The sequence below is a fragment of the Eleutherodactylus coqui genome, chromosome 2, assembly GCF_035609145.1.
Source record: "Eleutherodactylus coqui strain aEleCoq1 chromosome 2, aEleCoq1.hap1, whole genome shotgun sequence".
In the NCBI taxonomy this organism is placed as follows: domain Eukaryota; kingdom Metazoa; phylum Chordata; class Amphibia; order Anura; family Eleutherodactylidae; genus Eleutherodactylus; species Eleutherodactylus coqui.
The window spans coordinates 105,892,586-105,917,526 of NC_089838.1; the positions used below are offsets into that span (position 1 = coordinate 105,892,586).

Below are 24,941 nucleotides of genomic sequence, written 5' to 3' on the forward strand. Positions count from 1 at the left end.
CAATGGTAGTGGCAACCTGCAACTCACACTATTATTCCACTCAATGGCAATGGGAGGTTGCAGCGTTGCCCTAGACTTATACGCACACCACTGTCCTAACCTCTTTACAAAGCAGGAATTCAGCAGGAAAAAAATTTAAAAGGGAGGTTTCGCAAATCGTGTTTTTTACCAGATGTTAGCTGTAGGTCAATACAAAAATATGAAATTTACTACAAACAGTGAATTTTTGGTAGTATTGTTTTTCACTTGTCATGTTTTTTTGGGTTACTGGTAAACAGTAGGTTTTGCATTTTCCGGTATTTTTGACAAGGCTTCTTCTATAGGAAGAAGAAAGGCATTAAAATGTCATGTAAAAAATGTGTGAATAAAAAAGCCTGCTCAAAAAAAGTCTCTAAAAAACGCATGAAGCAGTAAAAAATTTACTTTATTACAAGCCTTTCCTAGAGTCAAAAAATGTTACTCAAAACGATTTGTGAAGGAAGTGTAACAGGGCTTGGCAAAGAGAGAAATATCATCTTCTCAGTGTTTCGCAGTTTTCTTCTAGTCATCACTCTCATGTACTTCAGGTTCATCTTACTTTGCATGCTGAGATGGCCAAGAGCCTATCTCTCACAGACACATTTTTCTCTATATGATGCCCAATTGTAGCTTTTTTCCTGCTGAAACTTGCCATGAGGAAACTATTGAGGAAGAGATCAGTAAAGCTATGTACATGCGCACACTTAACCTTTTCCTGACCACTTTTAAAAGATCATACATTTTTTTATTTTTCCAGCGACGTATCTACATTGTTTTTGCAACATGAGTTATATGTTTCAATGAAACTATTTAGCGTACCTTATTATGTATTGGAAGACTTTTAAAAATTGTAGGGTGAAATGGGAAAAAGCCACAATTGCACCATTTTGGTAAGGGTTATTTTTATGGCATAAAAATAAATTTCCGTTGCTATCTTTTGACCCTATAACTTTTTGATTTTTCCCTTAATGGGCTAAGCGCTGCCATTCATTGAATTCAATAAATGGCTGAGCGCTGCCTCTGATTGGCTGAGCGCTGTGACCAATCAGAGCCAGTGCTCACCTGTCATTCAATGGCTAAGTGCTGTCTCTGATTGGTCACAGCGCTCAGCCAATCAGAGCAGCGCTTTCTGGAGGCAGGGATTTCTTAATCCCCAGGCAGAAGAAAATGCTGAAGAACACTGCTGGGGAGCCAGACAGAAGAAGCGCCGAAGCCCCGACAGCGCCGCTAAGTGATGTATTTTTTTTTCCATTCATCTAGGGCTTGTTTTCAGGGAAAGGCTTATATTTCAAGCCCTTCCCTGAAAATCACTGCAGGGGTTGCCTGCATCCCATTGCTTGGGACAGCTGTGACAGGGGATTCTTTCGTCCACTTGGGGAGTCCCATCATCACTGAAGACTGTGACAGGATTCTTTGCGTGCAGCATGGACCTTACTGGCGCATGCATGTCCTATCTGTTGCAGGTGCGAATATTTTGCGCCTGCAAAAAATGGACATGTGAACACATCATAGGAAACCAATGGTTCTAATAGATGCACTTTTTTTGCGCACATAGACATACACAAATACACGCTCGTCTGACCTTGGCCTTTTACAGTATAATGCAATACTAGAGTATTGCATTAGACTGTGCTTTAACTGCCTTTTAATTAAAGATGTGCTATATGTACATTTTAATAGGCAGAAATATATGGAAGCTCTGGGGGCCTTCAGAAGCTCGCAGGATGTCATGAAACCCAGAGGCACCCCCATGATCTTATCACAGAGCATTTAAAAAGTTAACAGCTGTATTCAGGATTACCGGAACTGATCACGGCTGTTGCAGATGGTTGTTGGCTGTCAGAATCAACCGATACCAGCTGTGTATGTCCGGTTCCCTTTAAATATTCAGCTGTGCAGAATGGCTGGATGTCAAGTTAAGTGCTCTGGGGCTGTGCCAGAGTCATACAGATCCAGAATAACTGCTCATTTCTCACCAGGCACTGTTAAACATTGTCTATGTTTTTACATAGAATCTGTTGACACAAAAAGTACTTTCCTTATCACAATTCCTCTTTATTGTTTTTCATCCTCACTTCCGAGAGCCATACCTTTTTTTTATTTTTCCACTGACAGCCACATGAGGGCTTGTTTTTGGGGAACAAGTTATATTTTTAATGGTATCATGTAATGTACTATACAATGTACTGAAAAACTTTTAAAAAATTTAATTAGGTAGAAATCCAAAAAAATGCAATTGCTGACTGCTTAGACCAGTGGTTAGTTTTGATAGCAGCATCTTAACAGTTAACTGCCATGATCAGAGCAAATTCTGACAGCAGCAGTTACTGCTGTTTGAAGGCTGTCATGAACAGCCAGTTCCATACACCCATCATACCTGCATGACGTGTATTTAGGTTATGCAGTAGGAAAGGGGTTAAACAGATGGTAAGTCATGTAAGGTCAATCTCCAGACAAAGTAGCAGAAATTACTTGGGGGAAAGATCAGAAGCAATGTCAGAACATATTACTTTACTGAGAAAGTATTAGATGCTTGGAACAAATCTAATTCATTGAATAGATGCTGCACATTCATGACCACTTCTGTATTGAGAACAGGAATGTGATTGGCCTGTTCTCAGGATCTGTGACAACTGCAGTCAACCTCAATCAATCGTTTACAGAATTAATGAATTATATCTCAATTAAATGGTTAGTGAGAAAATACATTAAGACAGTATTCACACGAGCATATCTCGTCCACACTTTCACAACCGCCCGATGTACGCTGCCCCTCTGATGCATTGGTTTACAATGCATCACTGCACATGGGCATATTCCCGCTGGCCAAGATAGCGCATTTCGGCTGGTTGCTGTTATGCTGGCGGCGGTGGCATAGACTCCTGTGGAAGCCTGTGACAGCTCCTGGAGAAGGGAGGTGGGAGGGAGTTTAGCAGCATGACTGCTAAACTCCCACCCCCTCACCTCCTCCTCTCCGTCCCTTGCCGACTGTTTGCAATGGGAGGGGGCGGGATGGGGCAGGAGCTAGTTGGTAAGCTCCCGCCCCGCCCCCTCCCATTGCTTGCTACCGACAGTGGGCGGGAACTTAGCACACTAGCTCCTGCCCCGTCCCACCCCCTGCCCTTGCAGAAAGCCGGCGAGGGGAAGGGGGAGAACAGCTTAGCATAGCTAAAGTGTCTCCTCCTGCCCAACAGTAGTGCAGGTTCGGCATATATCCACTGAGCTCAATGGGCACACAAACATTAGATTTGTGCATCTATTCACTCGTTTTTACATTGCCGGCGGACGAACATAAAAACGCATACGCCCGTGTGAATCCAGCCTAATACTGTATAAATATATCCTCTTCCAATTTCTGCATTCATTCTCACTTGCTATTTAGATCATCCCGTATGTCAGTATTTAAAGGGCCACTATGGTTATTTTTTTCAAATGTATTCATTATGTACCTATCCCCCAATAGTGTTACCTTGGTGAGTTATTTATTTCTATCTGAAACTTCCAGCCTCTTTTTCTTCAGATGGTCATGTGATCCAGTTATGACCAGCTCAGATCTGCTTGGGCTTATGTGTTCATTTTCTAGTCAATTTCTCAGTGCATGTGATGCCATTACATGAATCTAACTGTGTTGAGGGGGATACAGAATCTCCCGTCCCAATTACTGATGATAATCACACAGCTCCTGTCACACAGGTATAAAAGAGGAGATCACAGCTCATCTCCCTGAATGTATACTTATAGGGGGTAGCTTATTTAGGTGAATACAGAAGGTAATGATAATTAAACTGTTCCCCCCAGCAGACAAAATAGTATAGCTTTAACTAATGTTGGGCTGATGCATCATGGGATTTAATGAAAGTGAAAGTAATAAATCTTACCATCCAGATGGTCCCAGATAGGAGGCTGCAATGTAGGGAAATAACGGGAATATGCAGAGGAGACCTCCAGAGTGTGAAAGGCAATACGATGAGGGGGCGGAGACAGAAAAATATATTTTCACCTGAGTGGCCCTTTAATAACAAGGGGTATAATATCTAATACTACAAATGGAAACGTTTAGATGTGAAGTCACTGAGAACTTGGTGTAAATCATATATTTAGGTTGTCTAAAAAAATAGCAGGACCACACTACTCAAACATTTCCGAATAATTTACTCAATCCGTGACCGACAACAGGCATTTTGCATCTAGAGCGAAATTTCATCAAGGTCTTGCCTTGACATGGCCTTAACATAGCATTATTGTTGTCATTGTCCATTTTTGTCACAAATTTAATTGAGGGATCAGATTTAAATACACATTTCCTGTATGACAATTTCCAGTGATCAGTGCTGGTGATATTTATCTATATCATGGCATTCTAAGCATATAACATGAGCATTAATGCGCAGAACAATCTCCAGTATTCAAGGGCACAGTGTAGATTCAGGACTGTTCAGTGCTTTGCTACAACACTGCATCTCTGGTGAATATAGTATTGGATGATTCCTATATGGGACCCACATAATTCCTCATAATCACTTGGAAGGATGAGACGATGATCTCCTTTATACCTGAGATGCTCGAAGAGCTCTGTGCAATAACTCTAGTCCTGTATCATCCGGTACTGATAACTGGGATCTGACTTGGTTAGTATCCTCGACTCCCGTAACTTGTCAGTGATCGTTATTACGTCTGGGCTCTCTTAACTCCATCACTTGTGAACAATGGAAGGGGTTGATGTGTCTCTTTTCATCCTTTATAAGGGTTCATATCATTCAGTTTCACGTACATGTCTGGTTATTGCCAAGTTGCAAGATTTGTTTAATGAAAATATCCGCCTGTTCTTCATCACATAGGAACTTGCTGTACACATCCGAAAGTTTCCCCAATAACAGCAGCTGAAACTCTTGATTGCCCACTTCGATAGCAGCTGCAAGGGCCAAGGAGAGGTAAGCAACGGCATCTTCTGCATCCTGTAAACAGGTAATAGGTTACATCAGCACAGCTGTTCTACTAGTCTGTCCAAGAGGAAGTATCATCATCTTCCAGTCATCAGAACCGATGCACACGGCACAAGCAGCATGTTCACGTGAGATTGTGTATTCACATATTATCTGAATGTTTACCGAGTTATTTTATTGGCTCAGCATATTATTTTGTTCCAATCTGCTGTGAATAATGATGCATTTCTGTATTATTCCTCCTTAATAAGTTAATGCTACACTAAACCGTTCCAAACAAGCAGACAGGCTATGTTACTTTGAAAAGAACTCCTAGATTTTTACATTTCTGATTATAAAATACTTTAATTTCAGTTTTTCTATTGTTTTATTCCATATTACACACAGTTAAAAATTATATTGCGCATTTTATTACTGGCCACTAGATGTCAGAGTAAAAATATAGATTTAGTCAATTCAACTGGATCTCATTTTACTGCCTGTAGTAAACATAAGTGTTATCACATATAATGAAATTCCTTTAAGCTGGCACCAGATCAGGCAAAGCAGTTAACAATTCTCAGAAAAAATATATAATGTCTTAAGTGCTTTACTGAACGCCAAAGCAAGCTTTTTAAGGTAGAAATGACAGTATGTTTCCCCAGCAATTAAACCTATTTCCAGATGTCCTATCATGGTTATAAGTTCGGAGTAGTGTTGAAGAGCTATTGAAAAGTTCGGTTCAGCCAGTTCATCAAATCTCGTCAAAAAGTTTGGTTTGGTCCGAATTAGTTTGGACAGAACCTGAACTTCAATAATGCCTCTAGAACTGGTGTTTAACGCTCTCTAAGAGCCATAAAAGTTGTTGTTCTTCTCATTCTTTGGTGACTCAGTGGTTAGCACTGTTGCCTTGTAGCGCTGGGGTTCTAGGTTCAAATTTGACCAAGGACAACATCTGCATACAGTTTGTATGTTCTCCTTGTGTTTGTGTGGGTTTATCCATAATAATAATCTTTATTTATATCGCACATGCATTTATAGAGGAGAAGGACGGAAAGAGAAAGGAGGAGGAATTTTAGTTGGTTCGTCTGAGAAAATTTGGGGTTTCCGCCAAACCGAATTTTTAGCACTATTCGACACAGGGTTCAACTACGTTGGTTTGCCCAACACAAGTTGGGAGTCACTGCCCTAGTTCAACAAAGAAAATAAAAGAAAAATAGGATATGCTTTCTTCTCTGTGTGGATCACTGGATATGTCAGATGAACAGTCAGGTTGAAACGTCTTGGATCACAGCAATGCAATAATCATATTTATTGTGAACCATAAATAAGTCACAACAAGGACACATTTCAGAGTACAAGTCCTTCCTCAAACCAACAGACACATGTAAAAAATGACAAGAACCAATGCTTATAAATAGAAAAACCCTCCCACCCAGGATCAAAAGATCAAAGGTCGGTTGGCTTTATGATGATAACTAATTGACTAATAATCCTAATGTAATGCTACATACTGTATAAATAAGAAACAGAATTCTTCACCAATAAAATAGTAAATCATGAACACCACTGAACTAAAACTTTGTGTCTCACAACGATTTCAAATTTACCACTATGATACCCCGAAAATAAGACCTACTCTAAAATTAAGCTCTAGCATCATTTTTCAGAGTTTTTGAGGATGCACGGAATATAAGCCCCACTCCAAAAATAAGCCCTAGTTACAGTTAATAAAAAAGTCAATTTAAATAGAATCCAGACAGCTATACAGGTGAAAAAGTAAAATCTTTTGTAGCAAAAATTAACATAAGACCCCCTCCTATTTTGGGGGTAAAAGGGTAGTTTGGTGTCCCACTTTTAGTGAGCAGTCTACAGCGTTTCTCCTTACTGTATAAAGTGGCATACAGCAGCTGACAGCAGCAGCCGATAGCCGTGCTTAGCCCCGTCCCCTGTGGTCAGGGGGGCGAGCAGGGAGAAACAAGAGACCGGCACTTACCAATGCTGGTCCAACGGCACCTGTAGCACTGCTTCAGAGGCTCCCCTCTGCTGGCAAGAGTCACGGCCAGAGAAGGGAGAAGCAGGAGAGTCTAGGTACTTCAAAAGCCATGTTGAAGAAGGTGCCTGAATCCCACCCTTTGATGACAGTGCTGACGTGGCTAGCACATTAGCGTCTTAAGACCTGGCCCTGTAATAGGGATTAGTAAGGGGCTATGCCCTTGCCACCTCCTATATGCAGTAGAGATTTCGGAGCCCTTCAGGCACATCACAGGCACAGACATAGGCAGGCAGACCAGCAGACACAGCTCCACCAGGCAGACTCAGAGGGAGAGACCAGAATAGTTCAGCTAACTATATTTCGAAAAAATGTGCCACTCTGTCTGTCAGCATCGCGCCTTCCTGAACCTGTGTTCAACCACCACCCGTAACACGTGCATGCACCCTTGGGTAATTCAAAATGGGCAACGAGTAAGGAATGACAGTCGGAGTTAACCATCAAGTGTCTCGTTGGCATGGAGTCTCCCAGTACTTATGCGCCTCCGCTCCAGTCAGCACGCTCACGACAGGGCCAATGTCTTAAATACTAAGTACAAGCAAATGATATTCAGCGTGCATGTCCCGAAGGCCAATCAAATGGGTGCATATTCTGAATTCAGTTAGCCGTGTTGAGCGTCTGGTTGCCATACTGCAACAATGAAATGTGTCCCCATTGACACTTTTTATGTTTTGCAATAAATATGCCGATTATTACATTGCTGCGATCCTTGGTTCCAACCTGATTGTTCATCCAATCTATGCGTTCATCCACATGGAGGGGAGCGCATATGCTAGTTTTCTTTTCTTTTCTTCACTGTGCCGTTTCCAAGCCCTGACTAAATATCAGGTGCGATCATCTAGTGAATGCCGAAGACCCGTTAAATCTTTCTTCCATGTATGCAGTTGTTGTGCCTTCAGATGAGCACTCATCTGTAGACTGGAATATAGAGCGTCCCGGAAACCCTGTCCATGGAAGCACTCTGTTCTTGACTTTACTTTTAACTTCCCTACTTTGGTTTCTTTTGGTGTTCTCATACATGCAATACAACTTTTACCTTTCGTCTATGCAGTGCAATATCTCCCAGCCGCCAGTACACCTTCACGTAATATCCAGCCTCCGCAGCGTGTTGTATTGGTGAAGAACACACAGATAGAGCCTTAAGATAACAGTACTCAGCAATCTCATATATCTGCAGGGCGTAGTAGATTCCTGCCAGTCGATGAAATGCAACCAGCTCATGTACTGGGTCCTCTGGGGAGAGACATACAACAAGCATACATTTTAAGAACTACAGAGAGGAAAATGTAGAAATTCAAACTTTGCAGTCCTTAACACAGGGACCGAATCTAACCCTTCGATGTATGACTCATTACATGGATATTTCACACCATCAGTGGCCACAAATCTCTGAATTCCTAATTCATTACCTTCTACCCTTCCAAATATACACAAACCTAAGTTATATTACTCTGGCTTATTTCAACGATGTATCACTCCACGTACAAGTTTTGATGTAACACCATTTAAATGTTGTGCATTTCTCTCAGTTCTCCATTTGTTAAATGCCTAATGAAGGAGCCTGTGTACTCTGAAAGCTTGTGATTATCATTTTTCTGGTTGGCCAAGAAAGGTATACTAATACTATTGTCTTTTAAGAGTATTTAACATCACATAGATTGGGGAGGTACTGTGGTTAGAGATGAGCAAGCATACTCGCTAAGGGCAATTACTCGAGGGAGCATTGTCCTTAGCGAGTACCTCCCCGCCCGGAAGAAAAGATTCGGGTGCCGGTGGGGGGCAGGAAGCGGCGGGGGAGAGCGGGGGGGGGGGGGGGACGGAGGCGAGATTTCTCTCTCCCTTTCTTACCCCCGCTCCTTCCTGCTCACTGCCGCAACTCACTGCTCACCCGCGCCGGCAGCCGAATCTTTTCTTCCGAGCGGGCAGGTACTCGCTAAGGACAATGCTCGATCGAGTAATTGTCCTTAGCAAGTATGCTCGCTCATCTCTAACTGTGGTCAGTTATGGGATTAAGGGTAAATGCAGTATATTAAATACAGCTCACTCCATCCATCATAACTAAAGATTACTAAGTGATGTACAAGGTTTCCAATAATCTACTGCAAATCCATATTGTACATGACTGGGTCTTTCAGCATGGCAGATCTCAACCCTATAGAAAACCTTTGGAGGGAGTTGAAACTCTGTGTTGCCCAGCGACTGCCCCAAAACATCCCTGCTCTTGAAGAGGTCTGCATGGAGGAATGGGCCAACATACCAGCAAGAGTGTGTGCCAACCTTGTGAGGACTTACAGAAAAGGTTTGACCTCAATATAGGATATATAACAAAGGCAGTGGATGCCTGCTAGTGTGCCAGACAAGAAGAAGCAATAGGAAGTCTTTTTTCTGACCAGCATTAAACACATTAGATGGATGGTCCGAGTGAAAATTAAAAGAACACCAGGGGGCGTCATAGCAAGTATGTAGCAGTAATACCCAGACATAGGAGTGTGCTCTTTAAAGGATTCCTATTTAAAACTTGTTATATTATACACAATTTAACAGATTAAAATGGTATTTAACCCCTTAAGGACCAGGCTGTTTTGATCTTAAAAGGACAGACACTTTAGGGATTTTACCCATGTGGTGGTTTAATGTCCTATTTTTTTTTTAACTTTTACTTTTAAGTCATAGCGCTCATTGAGCGCTATGTACCTGGGAAAGGAGAAGGCAGAAGCAGGTAAAAACTGCTTCTCCTTTTCTTCTATGGGTCCTCTGCTGTGTCTGACAGCTGAGGACCCAATCTGCTCCTGATTGATTGTAGGAGTAGAGGCTTTAATACTGCGTCGTACATCTGCTATTGGCAGGGATTAAAGCCCAGGACCAAGCGCCGTATATTTACCGCTCTTGGTTTTTAATGGGTTAAAGAGTACCTGCACTTTCACTTTTGAGTGCTTTTGCTCTGTTGGCAATTTTCAGTTCCCTCCGGCAGCTGAAGACCTCAAAGGTAAAAAGGCAGATATTCCTTAATCGTGAGACAATCCCTTTAAGTATACGATCCCTTTATGTATACTGTATGAAATCTAAAATTGTATGTCCATATAATTGCATAAAGAGGACCTGCCAGCTCTACTAGTATGTCTATTTTAGTAAATACTTAAACCCCACAAAATAACTCTGGAGCATCTATTTTTAGAATTCTGCATTGTGCTGTTCCTCTGTAATTCCTCCTGGAAATGTTTTAATAAACTGAAAACTGATCATAACTAGAGATGAGCGAGCATACTCGGTAAGGCGATATACTCGAGAGAGCATCACCTTTTTCGAGTACCTGCTGGCTCATCCCTGAAGATTTGGTGGGGCCGCTGGGGTGAGCGAGGGGTTGCAGAGGGGATCGGGAGGGAGAGAGAGGGATCTCTCTCACTCTCCTCCCCGCTCCCCCTCGCTGCCCCGCGCCGACCCCCGCGGCCCCCCCAAATCTTCAGGGACGAGCCAGCAGGTACTCGAAAAAGGCGATGCTCTCTCGATTATATCGCCTTACCGAGTATTCTCGCTCATCTCTAATCATAACCATTCTCCTTGTCAAAGCGGCGTGTCCTTGATTGGACAGTGTCAGACTACAGGGATGCCCCCCCCCCCCAAAAAAAAATGGTAACACCCAGTTGTCAATTTACTCATATATTCTATGAGGAATAGTAGAGGAACAGTACAACATAGGACAGACATGCCAGGAGAGGTGACTAGTCCTTTTTAAATAGGGCAGAAATCGCAAGACGTTGATAAATTATTACAGTTTATGGGGAGAATACTTGAGAATAGAATCAAACCTATTACTGATAAACCATACTAAACAAACCATAAGCTCAGACTTCTTTTTTTTTCTTTCACCAACCTAATAATACATAGGTTACTGTAAGTGAATACCTACCAACAAGTGTGCTGAGCCTGACAGCCATTGTAGCAAATTCTAGTGAAGACTTATAATCTCCTTGATTTACTAGCAGCTGAGTAAGTTTGTGAAAGATTTGGAGTTGTGATCGAGTGTCTTCAAGTTTCTTTGCCAGTGGCAGGGCACCCTCCTGAAAATGAAGATACAAATGATGACTGTCCTGAAAACTACTCGATAAATTGAACACGACTTGCTCTACTTTTCACTAACTATTATAAATGAAAACTAATCATATGAGTAAAACTTTCTGCTTGCCACACTGATGTGATTACAAATGTTCCCTGTTGTATGACTTTGGTCCAAGGTGCTATTAACACTTTGCAATCCAATTTTGGATTCAGAGTTTCCTAGGGGGCTTTCTCTTTCTGCCATTATACAATGGTGCCATCTGCTGGCTAGAGCCAGTACTGTTGTATGGCACATGCTGGAGAGGCTCCCAACAACAGAGAGGCCAGTAATCTACAGTAAGAATACCCCGACGGACGTCTTCCGACATTGGAGCTTTACAGCCTTCAATCAGAATGTCTTCAGACGTCAGACAGTGGATTGGAAAGGGTTAATGATATAAAAAGACATTTAAAGTGTCTCTCAGCCCAATCAATAAAACTTGGCGAGTGCTCATTAAGTTTTACTTTTAGTCTACACTGTACTAAACCTATTAAAGTGGTTTATACTCCAGAGCTGCTTTTCAAAGCTGCTTTTTCCTGCCTGTATGTCTGCAGAAGGTATATTTAACTCCTATAATAAATCTGAATTCTGACCTTTGGAGTTGAGCAAAAAGGAGAGCGCACTCCTAAACTGAGGATAATACCACTGAACACACCTCCACTTAAAGGGGTTGTCCCACTGATTTTACTGATCGAGGGGGATCTGACCACTGGGATAGCACTGATCCTGAGTATGACCATCTGCAGCATCCCTAAATGAACGGAGCAGTGGTTGCACATGTGTGAGGATGCCCCATCCATTTCAATGGGATTGATTGAGATAGTTGAGTTCAAGCATTCAGCTATCTACAGCACTTAAAGTGAAATGAATGGAGCAGCATTGCAGATGCCCAACCACTCATCCATCTATCCAGGGTCACTGCAGATGCCTATTTTTGGGATCTGTGGGGGGTCCCAGAAGTCAGACCTTCAATGTCCAGTAAGTTGTCCCTCATCCTTTAGTTAGGGGATAACTTGTTTTGGTGGGACAATCTCTTAAAAAAAGGCAGCTCTTCCGATATATCTAGTTTAATAAATACTTGTATATTTCATGAAATAATCCAGGAGTATCCGATCTTAGAACGCTACTTTGTACCATTCCTCTGTTATTCTTCTTGTAAATGTATGTCTACATTTACAGCTCTGGCAGTATCAGACTGTGTATGGAATACCCCTATGACAAAGGGAATTGTAACTCCCAGTTGGCAATTCATTCCTAAATATTCAGGAGGAATAACAGAGGCAGGATATGACAGAGTTGTGAGATTGTAAGATCATGGGGAATACAAGTATTTACTAAAACGGACATGTGAGGAGTAGGGAAACATCCACTATTGACTTTTTCCAATCCACTATCTGACGTCTGAAGACATTCTGATTGAAGGCTGTAGAGCTGCGATGTCGGAAGACATCCATCAGGGTATTCTTACAGTATATTACTGGTCACTCTGTTGTCGGGGGCCTCTCCAGCATGTCCCATACCGCAATACTGGCTCTAGCCAGCAGATAGCGCCACTGTATAATGGCAGAAAGAGAAAGCTCCCTAGGAAACCATGAATCCAAAATTGGATTGCAAAGGGTTAACTTTTCATTCCGTTGTTGTCTGTAGAGAACAGCTATATTTCACTGTAAGATGTGACATCTTTAAATACGAAATATGTCTGTTCTAATTCTGCACGGTGAAGAAAATCATGCAGGACATGATGAACAGAAAACCGCAAGTAGTTTTACTTTGCACAGACAGAAGGCACAGATGCAAGTGGCACAACAAGCAAACCTATTTCACTAAACTTTGGTTAGAGTGAACTTTGAATACTGATTACAATATTTAAAAGAAAGTTTTAGAAAACTTTTAGGACGAGTGAAAGATAAGAGAACTTTTTAATAAACTGAAAATATAATGAGTGATGGGGCTGCCAATTTCCTAAAGGGTCAGTGTTTTACGTTTCACATATAAGCAGTCATTACCTTATAAAAAGGCAGCGCCTTCTCTCTCGTCTGCAGCCCATGGAAGAACACATCTCCAGCAGCTTCATAGAGGTGCAATGTAGCAGTAAAGTGCTCTGCTTTCAAGGAAGCCTGGATGCCAGCCTGTTATAAATCCATACTGCAGCCATTAGTCATTAAAATACCTCTTTAATACACCTTAAAGTGGAGGTTAAAGTGACCATCCAGGCAAAATTTTGGAGTTATATCACCTGCCACTAGTCTTCTGTGCCATTGTCACTCTGACTCGCCAGTTCCAGGTCCCTTTTTAAGCCGACGCAAACTTCAGACTACCTATACTATAGCTCATTAATTTCAAGTCATCTCAAATATGGCCAATAACTGGAATTTGTACTGATACACATTGTATACAAATGAATTGCACCTTGATATCCTTAAATTTTTCTCACTAAAATATCCACCCTCATCAATGATCACAGTATTTGTTTAGCTAAATAAATCCATACACAGCAAAAACTAGATTTTTTGTTCATTTCTGAAAAATCAATGATTTGGGTGGTATACCGATATTAATGAGCTGTAGTGTAATCCCCACAGTGCATTCGTGGTGTTACCCTGTGTTCCCACATATAGGTACCGACTTGCAATTGAGACTCCTCCCAGCCATGGCCGCCAATGAAAGCAAAGTCTTGCTTAAGATTGGCAAGATCATGCCACTATTGTCAGCCACGGCTAAGCAGAGTCTTAGCCGCTAGCCAGTACCTGTACATGAGAATGCAGCCTTAGACACCTGATTGGCCAGTGCTGCTGGTAATGTGATAAATGATCATAGAATGGTAGAGTTGGAAGGGACCTCGAGGATCATCGGGTCCAACCCCCTACTCAGTGCAGCATTTACCTAATTATCCCAGACAGATATCTATCCTGCCTGTTGATGTGCGTTACATACATAACCACCACAATTTTCTATCTTGGATACCTGAATATGAGGCCAAAAACTTGTGGCTCCAAGGAACAATAGCACAGAAAACCAATGACAAGTAATATAATTCCATTCCTGGGGGTCACTTTAGTATGTTAACACTACTTCAGAGTTTATCTATGGGTGTATTCACTGATTACTCAACTTTCTATATAATTATTTCTGCATGTAATTAAATTATAAGATGACGTAAAGTTACACTTAACCTTTGGAATACTCTACATTGGTAGACAGATGTACTTTAGCTAACCAAATCAGTCTGAGAGGGCTTGGAAACTGCATCAGACATAGCTATTAGAGATGAGCGAGCATACTCGGAAAAGCACTACTCGCTCGAGTAATTTGCTTTATCCGAGTATCGCTGTGCTCGTCCCTGAAGATTCGGGTGCCGCTGCGGCTGACAGGTGAGTCGCAGCGGGGAGCAGGGGAGAGCGGGCGGGAGAGAGGGAGAGAAAGATCTCCCCTCCGTTCCTCCCCGCTCTCCCCTGCAGCTCCCCGCTCCGTGCCGGCACCCGAATCTTCAGGGACGAGCACAGCGATACTCGGATAAAGCAAATTACTCGAGCGAGTAGTGCTTTTCCAAGTACGCTCGCTCATCCCTAATAGCTATGCTTTGCCATCATCATCAGCTATAAATGATGAAACTAGGTATTATACAGGGTTGTTCAAAAGCAAAAAGCAGACTTGGGGATTCAATGACCAAATACAAAAATCCACAGCCGCTGTGACTCTTTTCATGCACTTTGTGAGTGCACTCCACTGTTCTCAAAGAGTGTGTGCACACGGACTGAATGAAAGGAGTCCTACTGACTGACTGTGTGCTGACTTCTCGGGCTGGCAGCATGCCAAGTATAAAGATGACTCTCCTGGACTCAGGGGGACTTATCCTATAAGCATCATAACTTAGGTAACAGGTTCCTTTTAAGCATACATATTTTAATTAGTGATTAGCGAGCATACTCGCTAAGGGCAATTGCCTGTTCGAGAGAAAAGGTTCAGGTGCCGGCGGCGGCAGGGAGCTGCGGGGAAGAGCGGGGAGGAATGGAGGGGAGATCTCTCTCTCCCTCTCTCCCCCCCCCCGCTCCCCCCTGCTGACTGTCGCTACTCACCGCACCCCCGCGCCGGCAGCCGAACCTTTTCTCTCGAGCGGGCAGGTACTCGCTAAGGACAATGCTCGCTCTAGCAATTGCCCTTAGCGAGTATGCTCGCTCATCTCTAATTTTAATATATTCTAACGCGTATTTCATTATTACTCACATGCAGGTAAATCTCCACGAGTTCATCTTCTTGCAGGAGATAATATAGTTTTCCAGCTTGAATCCACCTCTGAGCAGATTTTTCATGTTGTCCCAGATCAATGGAAATCCTTAGACTTTGTTTTGTGTAGTCCAGAGCTTTTCTTAGGGATCTATAAATGAATGCAACATTCTTAATACAACAATGTGGAGAATCATTGCAGGTGATAATCGCAGAGGTGAAAGTTGAAGCTAACTTTCCCAACCACTAATGTGTGTAACTTGCCTATTTGTATTTGTTTATTGTCTAATAGTGAACTACCGTATATAGCGGCATATAAGATGACTTTTGAACCCCAAAAAATCTGCTCTGAAGTCGGGGGTCGTCTTATACGCCGGTAATACAAAAAAAAGAAAGTGTCAAAAAAAAAAAAAATCATTACTCACCTCCCCCGGCGTTCTGCGGCACTGCTACAGGATGTCGCTCCCTCCTGGTCCCCGGCAGAGCATTGCTTTCTGAATGCAGGGCTTGAAATCCCCGCCTCCAGAAAGCTAATACTGTGATTAGCTAACACACGCCGTCAGCCAATCACAGCCATTCAATGACATCATTGAATGGCTGTGATTGGCTGAAGGCGCACGTGTGCGCAGCAGCGCCGCAGAACGCCGGGGGAGTTGAGTAATGATTTTTTTTTTTTTTGCTCCGCTGTATTCCCGGCGTATAAGGTGACAGTTGGGGGGTCGTCTTATACGCCCCTTCGCCTTATATGCCGGAATATACAGTATTTATTTGTATAACCGGATTATTGTGTAACAAGTAGAATTTCATCATTATGTAATTATCATGTCACGTTCATATGTCTTCACATTGTCTACTTATGTCTAATGATGCTCGCCTCTTAGTTTGCAGGGGAATCTAGGCAAAGTTCCAAGTCCAATTACTACCTGTGCACCCTGTACTGCACTACATCTATAGCATTGCATACTGATAAAACATCAGATACAAGAACCAAAATGGAATTACTAAGTTGAAATAACTTTGGGAGAAGAATTGTACAATATTGTATATACAACATACGAGCCCATATTTAGTGGTACGGTTCTCATTAGAGTTGAGCGAACGTACTCTGTCGAGCTTGATGCTCATTCGGGTATTAGCATACTCGATGGTGCTTGTTACTCCAACGAGCAACAAGCCATGTTCGACCCCGCCCAAGTTTTTGGCTCCTCCCCGCTGTGACGTGCCTGTTTTGGCCCTTCCCAGCGCGCGTCATTGGCAAATTTTTTGTCTGGCAGGCAGGGGAGAGAGAGAGAGAGAGAGAGCGGGAGAGAGAGAGAGTGAGAGAGGGGGGGAGAGAGGGAGAGAGAGAGAGGGGGAGAGAGGGGGGGAGAGAGGGAGAGAGAGAGAGGGGGAGAGAGGGAGGGGGAGAAAGGGGGAGCACACACGGACCAAGAAAAAAAAAAAGCTCGGGACCCGGCGTTCCATACAAAAATGCTCGAGTCTCCCATTGTAGTCAATGGGGTTCGTTACTCGAGTAGAGCTCTCGAATTTTATGAAAAGCTCGACTCGAATAACGCGGACCCGAGCATTTGGGTGCTCGCTCATCTCTAGCTCTCATTAAAGCGGTCATCTCATGATAAAAAAAATGCTCTGTTATATCAGGCTAAACACAACAATATTTCAATTAGAATCACTTAAAATATGAGAAAATTATGTTTTTGTGTTTAGATCTTGCTATTATATACTTGCTATAAAAACCTTCCACACTCTGGAACTACAAGAAATATCATCCTTGGGCACAGTTAACCCCTTCCGTGGCAGGTTTATTATTGCCATGTTATGCCTGACTTTTTAAATGAGTCAACAATGCAATTTAATCTCACAAGTATTTGAAAGTACTGATAGTTGATATTATGGCAGGGAAATCTCCGGGGCTTGCTGCACTGAGTATGCAGTAAAAACCCTGGAAGAATTCAGATGACAGCTTAGTGCTCTGCACATTTCAGCACTAGAGCTGTCCACAGAAATCTTCCGGGGTTTAACTGCATGGTCAGTGCAGCAAGCCCCAGAGATTTTCCAGGAGTGCCACTAAAGGGGTTGAAGCAAGACTCAAAACCTATTTGGTGTTTGAGGGTAAATAATACACTTGCTTTCTACAAAGGACATTGTAACAAATTGATCGGTTTACTCCTGGAATGTGCTTTGAGTCACTTGTAAGAACAGCATGTTCTGCTGATTTTGTAATTCAAGTGCAGCAACACTGTACAACGTGCTGTATATAACATATATTAGATATTTTCTCCTGCAACAGTAGTTAACTTCATCCATAACAAGAAATAAAGCAACACACACTTTCCCAGCGCTAATGGGTTGTTACAGCCATATGTAACCTCGGGGCTAGGAAATATTAAAAAAAATTGTTTTCAAACAAAACTTTTCAATACAGCTGTAGAAAAGGGATGTTATAAATGAATATAATTTGTCCTTTGTGACAGCCCAGAGAGCGATCCTGATCATTCAAATTGAATTTTATAAATCTAAATGTTATTTTTACAAATTCAAAAGAATCAATTATCTAGGTTTTATTTGATTTTAATGAATCTTTTCTAGCAGTGCGTTTCAGGCTGAATGGTGAGTTGTCATATCCATTAGCACCAGGTTTTTGTAACATAATCTGCATCTGGATAAATGAGGATGAAGGTAGATTCATTTTCAGAGCCAATCAAAGCACAATAAAAGGTTTCTTCTAAAGTAGTGCTTAATAAACCTTTAGAGTACAAAAAGAAGACCAGATGGTGTGTGTTACATTCAATGGCTACATATAGAAGCCATGTAGAAAGAATAGAGATGAGCGAGCACCCAAATGCTCGGGTCCGTGTTATTCGAGTCGAGCTTTTCGTAAAATTTGAGAGCTCTACTCGAGTAACGAACCCCATTGACTACAATGGGAGACCCGAGCATGTTTGTATGTGGGACGCCGGGTGCCGAGCTTTTTTTCTTTTTTCTTGGTCCGTGTTCTCTCTCTCTCTCTCTCTCTCTCTCTCTCTCTCTCTCTCTCTCTCTTACCTTCCTGCCAGACAAAAAATTTGCCAATGACGCGCACTGCGTCACAGCGGGGAGGGGCCAAAACAGGCACGTCACAGTGGGGAGGAGCCAAAACCTGGGACGGGGTCGAACACGATTTGATCCTCGTTCGAGTAACGAGCACCATCGAGTACGCTAATACTCGAACGAGCATCAAGCTCGGCAGAGTATGTTCGCTCAACTCTAATAAAGAATTTAGACATACTGTACTGTGCAAAAGTTTAGGCAGATGTGGAAAAATTGCTGCCAAAAGTAAGAATGCTTTCAAAACTAGAAGTGTTGATAGTTTATTTTTGTCAATTAATAAAATGCAAAGTGAATGACCAAAAGAGAAATCTAAATTAAATCCATATTTGGTGTGACTATAATTTCAAAACAGCATCAATTCTCCTATGAACACTTGCACACAGTTTCAGCCAGGTCTGAGCAGATGGCACTGCTGGACATCTTCTGATTTTGAAGGGAAGTGGCACAGAGTGTTAAGGCAGCAGAAATGCAGTCCTAAGCTCTCGCTCGTGACATGAAGGTTGTGGGTTCAATCCCTGCTTGATTCAGGTAGCCGTCTCAAGGTTCACTCAGCCTTCTGTCCTTCCGAGGTCAGTAAAATGAGGGGGCAAAAGATGACTGGGGAAGGAAATGACAAACCACCCCGCAAAGAAAGCATGGGCAGTCCTATCACATCGTGACATCACCCGAGGAGTCAGCCATGACTCAGTGCTTGCACCGGGGGACTTTACCTTTATCTAAGCATGATGTGGGTGACCACTGCATCTGCGATCCTCAATGTTGCTCATTTCTTTATGTTCTTCAAAAAAGTTTGAACAGCACATCTTAAAACCCCATTCTGCTTTGAAATCTTTGCCTGGGAGAGACCTTGCTGATGCAGTATAGCTACCTTGTGTCTTGTTGCTGTGTTCAGTTTTGCCAAGCCATGGTATCAAGAGTATACCAAGACTGGTAGATCCACGGACAGACATTTGACAGAAGATCACACAGCATCAGGCCACATACAGTTGATTCTAGAGGCATGCATTAGGTGGCATGTCTGTAATATCAGCAATGATGTGCCACAGTGGACCAACTGACCCAGCAGCACAGCAACGGGAATGTTAGACAGATTTCTACAATGACCATGCGGCAAACCTTGCATCAACTGAGGCAATAGACCAACAAGGATGCCACTGATGACCCCGTGTCATCACCAATAACACTGTGCATGGACCCAGGACAAGCATTAATAGAGCTTAGGCACATGGCAGAAGGTAGTCTTGAGTAAGGACTGCCTCCTGAGGAAGTGGAATTCAGCTAAGCACTCCTCAGAGCGTAACTTTCTCTATATGCTTAGTTCTCCCAGTGGGCTACTACGAGCCGTGGTAGGCTTTGCATAATATGGTGATCCCCTAGGGGTTTTTTTCTGTTTCTTGCACTTTACAGCACTATCTTACTTTATATATGTATGTTTATATACTAGCCAGGATTGATTTTGAAAAAACAAGGTTTCTAGTAACTACACTATTCTACATTTGCGCCCCCTAGGGTATTATATCACTTTTTAGTGTTTGATTAATTTAATTATATTGCTAGATATATTGCTGTGCAATGTTGGTACAATAATTGTAGATTTGTCATCCTGTGAGAACCTTGCATTGCTTCTTTTTTCTTGCTGACTTCTATATAATATGTTATATATTTTTATTGTGATTAATTATAATTAATAAAATAATATATATATATGAATTATTATTAATTATTGGCTTCTTGTTTTGGTTGTTTCTAGCATGGCAGAAGGTAGTCTGGAGTGATGGGACCCATTTTGTACTGACCCATATGGATGAACAGGCCCACAAGTGGCATAACCAGCAAAAAGCTGTATTCCATGACTGTAACATTGAGGTTCAACAGCCATTGAATGATGGCGGTAAAATTGTCTGGGCAGCATTTTTCTGGCATGGAAAAGGACTGTTGGTCATCATACCGCAATCCTTGAATGGTGAACACTACAGGGACTATCTGCCCCCATATCTTGAGTGGTCTTCCCCAACCACAGTTCAATCTTACAACAGGATAATACCCCATGTCATCAAGCTTGGATCACTAAGGAGTAGTTGGAGGAACAGTATGGAGTATGGAGGGTGTTCACTACCTCGTAAAATCTGTTTCCCGATATCTGAAAGCCATGATCTTCCAAGTAGGTGAACCAACCCATTATTTAGTAGGCGTTCCTAATGCAGTGATGGTTCAGTTTATATAATCAACAATGTAACATATGTTGTTGAGGTAGCAGTACGTTGTCATTTTTGTTTTAGGTTTTCTACATGATTATTATTCATGTCTGCTTGACTCGGCCAATCAACTCACTTTATATAATACATAAAAAGTTGAATGCACTTACTTGGCAGTGTTTAGAGTCTGATAGAGCCTACTTAGAGTAGTTAGAACATCTCCTTCCTTTTGTCTGTCTTTCAAAAGTTGCAATAGGTGGACCCAGTGTTCACAGTATGTTATGTGAGCTCCAATAGTAGGAGAGACTTCACTGTAGAATTTAGATAGTTCTTCAATGACACTTAGTTGACCTGCATAGTTAATGCACAGTACAATCACAGTTATGACAAATTACTAAAATAAACTGTGGGAAATAAAAAGTAAAAGAAATTAAAATAAAAGTTTACATTTTCACTAAATCTGTCAATTAATTGGCATTGGAGACTATAGTGTCAAAATATCTCCTGATCTTAAAACACAAAAAGATGATTAAATTAAATATTTACGACTAGATTTTGCTTCATAACTTGCATATTTGGCGTATTCGGCAGGATTCTAATGCGGTTTATACAAATTTGATTGAAAATTCAATGGAGAAGACATTCAAATATCGCTCTATTTGTAGATGAGCCTGGTTCCACATATCTGGTGAAGTGAACAATGTAAACTGATAATTGGCCCCCTATTCTTTGACAACATAAACACACATCATTTTTGTTAGACGATTCAATAGGTTTTCTCTAACCTGTTAACTATCCAACTTTCCTGCTTCGAACATAATAGTACTACTGCAGTCATGTGGTCGTAATGCACAAGAAGGTACAACATACAATTATATGTGCAAAGGAAATGGGGCCACTTTCAACATCTCTAATAGAGATGAGCGAGCATACTCGCTATGGCAAACTACTCGCTCGAGTAGTTTGCCTTAGCGAGTATGCTCGCTCATCTCTAATCTCTAACTATACTGTAGCTATTGCAAATTAACACAAAATAGGAATTAATTTTCAGAAATGTTAAATAAATTGGAAATTATATCGAACACCTCTTAGGGCATGCTTTGTAGGAGGTACTTACTTTTTAAGTTATTGGACTTCATAGCAAATAGTAATGCTAGCTCAAAGCAAACTCTGCCGTCTTCAAGCTTGAGTTGCTCTATCAGAATTTTCCCCAACCAGAGCAAGACTTGGGATAGCTCTCGCTCCGCATCACCGTTGCCCTGCACATCTATAAAAAGCTGGACGGACTTTAAAAAATATCTCTCTGCCATAATGAAGGCTTGGCAGGACACTGCCAATGTCCCAAAGTTTGCCAGGGCTATGGCTTGGTTTCTTCTGTTGCCTGTTTCAGTAGCCATGTTAAGGGCATATGAATACCCTCTTGAAGATTCAAGTACCTTTTTATCCCTCTTCTGTGCATTTGCAAGGAGATTATGCACAACACCGCATTGGGTGGTACTGTCAGTTTCCTGCATTGAGTCTAAAAGAGGCAGCAAAATATGGCAAGCTTGTTCAAAATGGCCATTCAAAATATATAACCACCCTAAAAACAGAGCAGATTCAAAAGCTTCTTCTTCACTGGTCCATCTACCTAACTCAACAGCCCTTTTAGTATAACTAATGGCACCAGACAGAAGACTTCTCTGGAGGTAGAGCTTGGCTAAAAGAAGACACATCGTTCTCTGAGCTTTCACATCTCCACTTTCATACGAAGAGGACAATGCATGTTCTAAGTAAGGTGCAGCTTGAGTTGGAATATGATTACCTTTTAGTGGACAACCCCTAATTTTGGATATATTTTGCATAACTACACCAACTCTCCACAATGGAGATGGCAGTATTTTCATGCCAACTGATTTGCACAGTCTGGCTGATGCTAAAGCAATATGAGGCAGGTATTTTTTATCATACAAGTAACTTAAAATGGGCATCACACTTGTACTAGAATTCAGAGTTTGAGAGCAGGAAGTAATAAGAAGAAATTGCAAGCGTTCCAGAAATGGTAGGGCCTCATCGTGCTTTCCTAGCTGATAAAGCAACCGGAATATGAGGAAGCAAGTACGAGATTCTAAAGAGGCATTGTTAACAATTACAGCTTTCCTAAAAATATATTTTAGCACCTCAAGTTCATTTTCTGAACTAAATTTATGCTGTGATATGCAAGTTAAAAGGCTGGCAGCTTTCTCCAGCAACAGTTCCTGCTTAGATTTCAAATTCTGCTTCAAGTAGATAGCTGATAAATTCCCATACAAGGCAGACAAAAGTTGCAAATCTAGAAATCCATGGCTAATGGCACTTAAGGCTTCTTCAAAGTAAACTCTTGCCTGGGATAGCTTCATCCTCTTAGCACAAATTCGTCCCAGAAGGAAACAACATCGGGTGTGAGCCCAAGACATATTATTCCTTTTTGCCCAGTTCCGGGATGTTTCCAAGTACATTACCAAGTCTTCCTCTTCTGAAAACCCATAAAATGTGGAGTTGAGAAATGACATTGAAAGATCATATAAGGGCTGGAAATGAGAACCATAGCCTTCTTTATTCAGAAATGTCAAGACAGGATCAAAGACTTCAGAGTCCTCAAGGTCTCCAGCATTTAAGTCAACAAAGAACTTTGGGTCATCAATATCTTCTTGTCCAAGCACATGGAAGCCTTCCACTTCATATCTCCATTCGGAATCTGGACTTGACTTCTCAGACACACTGCATTTAGAAGATTCACTTACAGCTTCAATTTCCTCCCAACTATCAGACATTTGTGTTTCACCAAACTGTTTCAGCGTACCTGGAAAAATGTAAAGTAGGTTTCTTTAGATTAGGAATACCCATAAGACCAATAGTAGCAATCACCTCTGGTCAGCTCTAGAAAGTGCAAAACTCCTATGAATTATTATGCAAAAAACCATCATAACATATGATTATCCTAATGTTTGTTAATTCCATCTCCTAGAAACACATTAAAATTGTGGTCAGCAGCACAGGCCAATAATGGTTGTATAAAAACTACATCAGGTGATCAATAATTCTACTACAAGTAGCAATTTTTAAAATCTAGTGAATTTTAAAGTGGTTATCCAGTTGGCCTACCCAAAGGATAGATCAGTAGAGGCCTGCCGCCCGGGAGCCCTGTGGTTCACCTGCTCACCAGAATGCTGTGTTTGTACACTCAGCTGACCTCTGCAGGAAGCAGACAACTCCCTTCCCACTGCAGTGACCAGACTTGGTATTATAGGCGAAATTCCCACTGAAGCCAAGTTACTATTGATCACTTAGCTTAAGGATAGGTCATCAATAGATTACAACTGGACAACCCACTTGATGTATACAATGCCTTTTGTATCAAGAAATAAGTATCTAAATCACCAATGAATGCTGAATCCTCAAGTATTTATACTAAGAGCACTGTTCATATCCATGTCAGAGTATTCAGTTTTTCTATTCCATCAAAGGAACATCAAAATGGAAATCCAGCCAAGGTTTGATCCATCACATGGGTGGACGTGAACAGTGCCTGACAGACCATATCGACTATATTGAGGTCCATGGAGCTTCCATCATGTCATCCAGCATTTTACCAAACTAAGCAGCACAGCTGTGTTATTCTATGTGGAATTTTGTGTTGATTTGCCATGAAGGCTCTGAATGGAGCCTCTGAAGCACGTGTGATCAAGTCTTATACTGGTGGTACATACAAGTAGTGTTAATAGTACATCAGTTTATTTATATGTATTTATGCACAAGGCATTAATATTCACTTGGATTTAATAACTGACATTTGTAGAAATGCTCGTGCCATTTTTTAATTACCTGATGTAGTTTTGTGCAACTAATGTCATCAAGTGCTGATGCATACAAATGTTATATCTCTTTATGAGATCACTTAACCCCTTGAGGACACGGCCATTTTTTTTTTTTCATTTTCAGTTTTTCCTCCCCACTTTAAAAAAATTATAACTTTATTATTTATCCGTCAACCTAGTTGTCTGAGGGCTTGTTTTTTGCGGGACGAGTTGTATATTTCAATAGTACTATTCGATGTACCATATAATGTACTGAAAAAAACGTTTAAAATATTCTACGTGGAGTGAAATGTAAAAAAAAAAATGTGCAAGTCCGCCATCTACGGTGTACACACTGATATGATAACTTTATTCTATGGGTCAGTAGGATTCCTACGATACCACATTTATATAGTTAATTTTTTGGTGTACTTTTAAAAAATAAAATATCTTTGGAAAAAATTATTTTCTGCCGCCATCTTCTGACAGCCATAACTTTTCTTATTTTTCTGTCTAAGGGCTCATTTT

General features: G+C 41.5%; 1 protein-coding gene across 6 annotated transcripts in view; it reads right to left on the minus strand.

The window, feature by feature from the left end:
* Window positions 1–4,153: 4,153 nt before the first annotated feature.
* The window catches only part of SH3TC2 (SH3 domain and tetratricopeptide repeats 2), a 99,749-nt gene continuing 78,961 nt past the window's right edge, over window positions 4,154–24,941 (minus strand). For 5 of the 6 annotated variants that reach the window (XM_066591291.1, XM_066591292.1, XM_066591290.1 and 2 more), the window contains 7 exons: window positions 21,716–23,419; window positions 20,769–20,949; window positions 15,314–15,464; window positions 13,096–13,218; window positions 10,901–11,051; window positions 8,030–8,226; window positions 4,154–4,973 (listed from right to left, as the gene is read on the minus strand). In XM_066591291.1, coding sequence (XP_066447388.1) covers window positions 4,782–4,973; window positions 8,030–8,226; window positions 10,901–11,051; window positions 13,096–13,218; window positions 15,314–15,464; window positions 20,769–20,949; window positions 21,716–23,419 — 2,699 coding nt within the window. In that variant the 3' untranslated portion in view covers window positions 4,154–4,781. The remainder of the gene's footprint in view (window positions 4,974–8,029; window positions 8,227–10,900; window positions 11,052–13,095; window positions 13,219–15,313; window positions 15,465–20,768; window positions 20,950–21,715; window positions 23,420–24,941) is intronic. The other variant, XM_066591295.1, reaches the window with a different exon arrangement.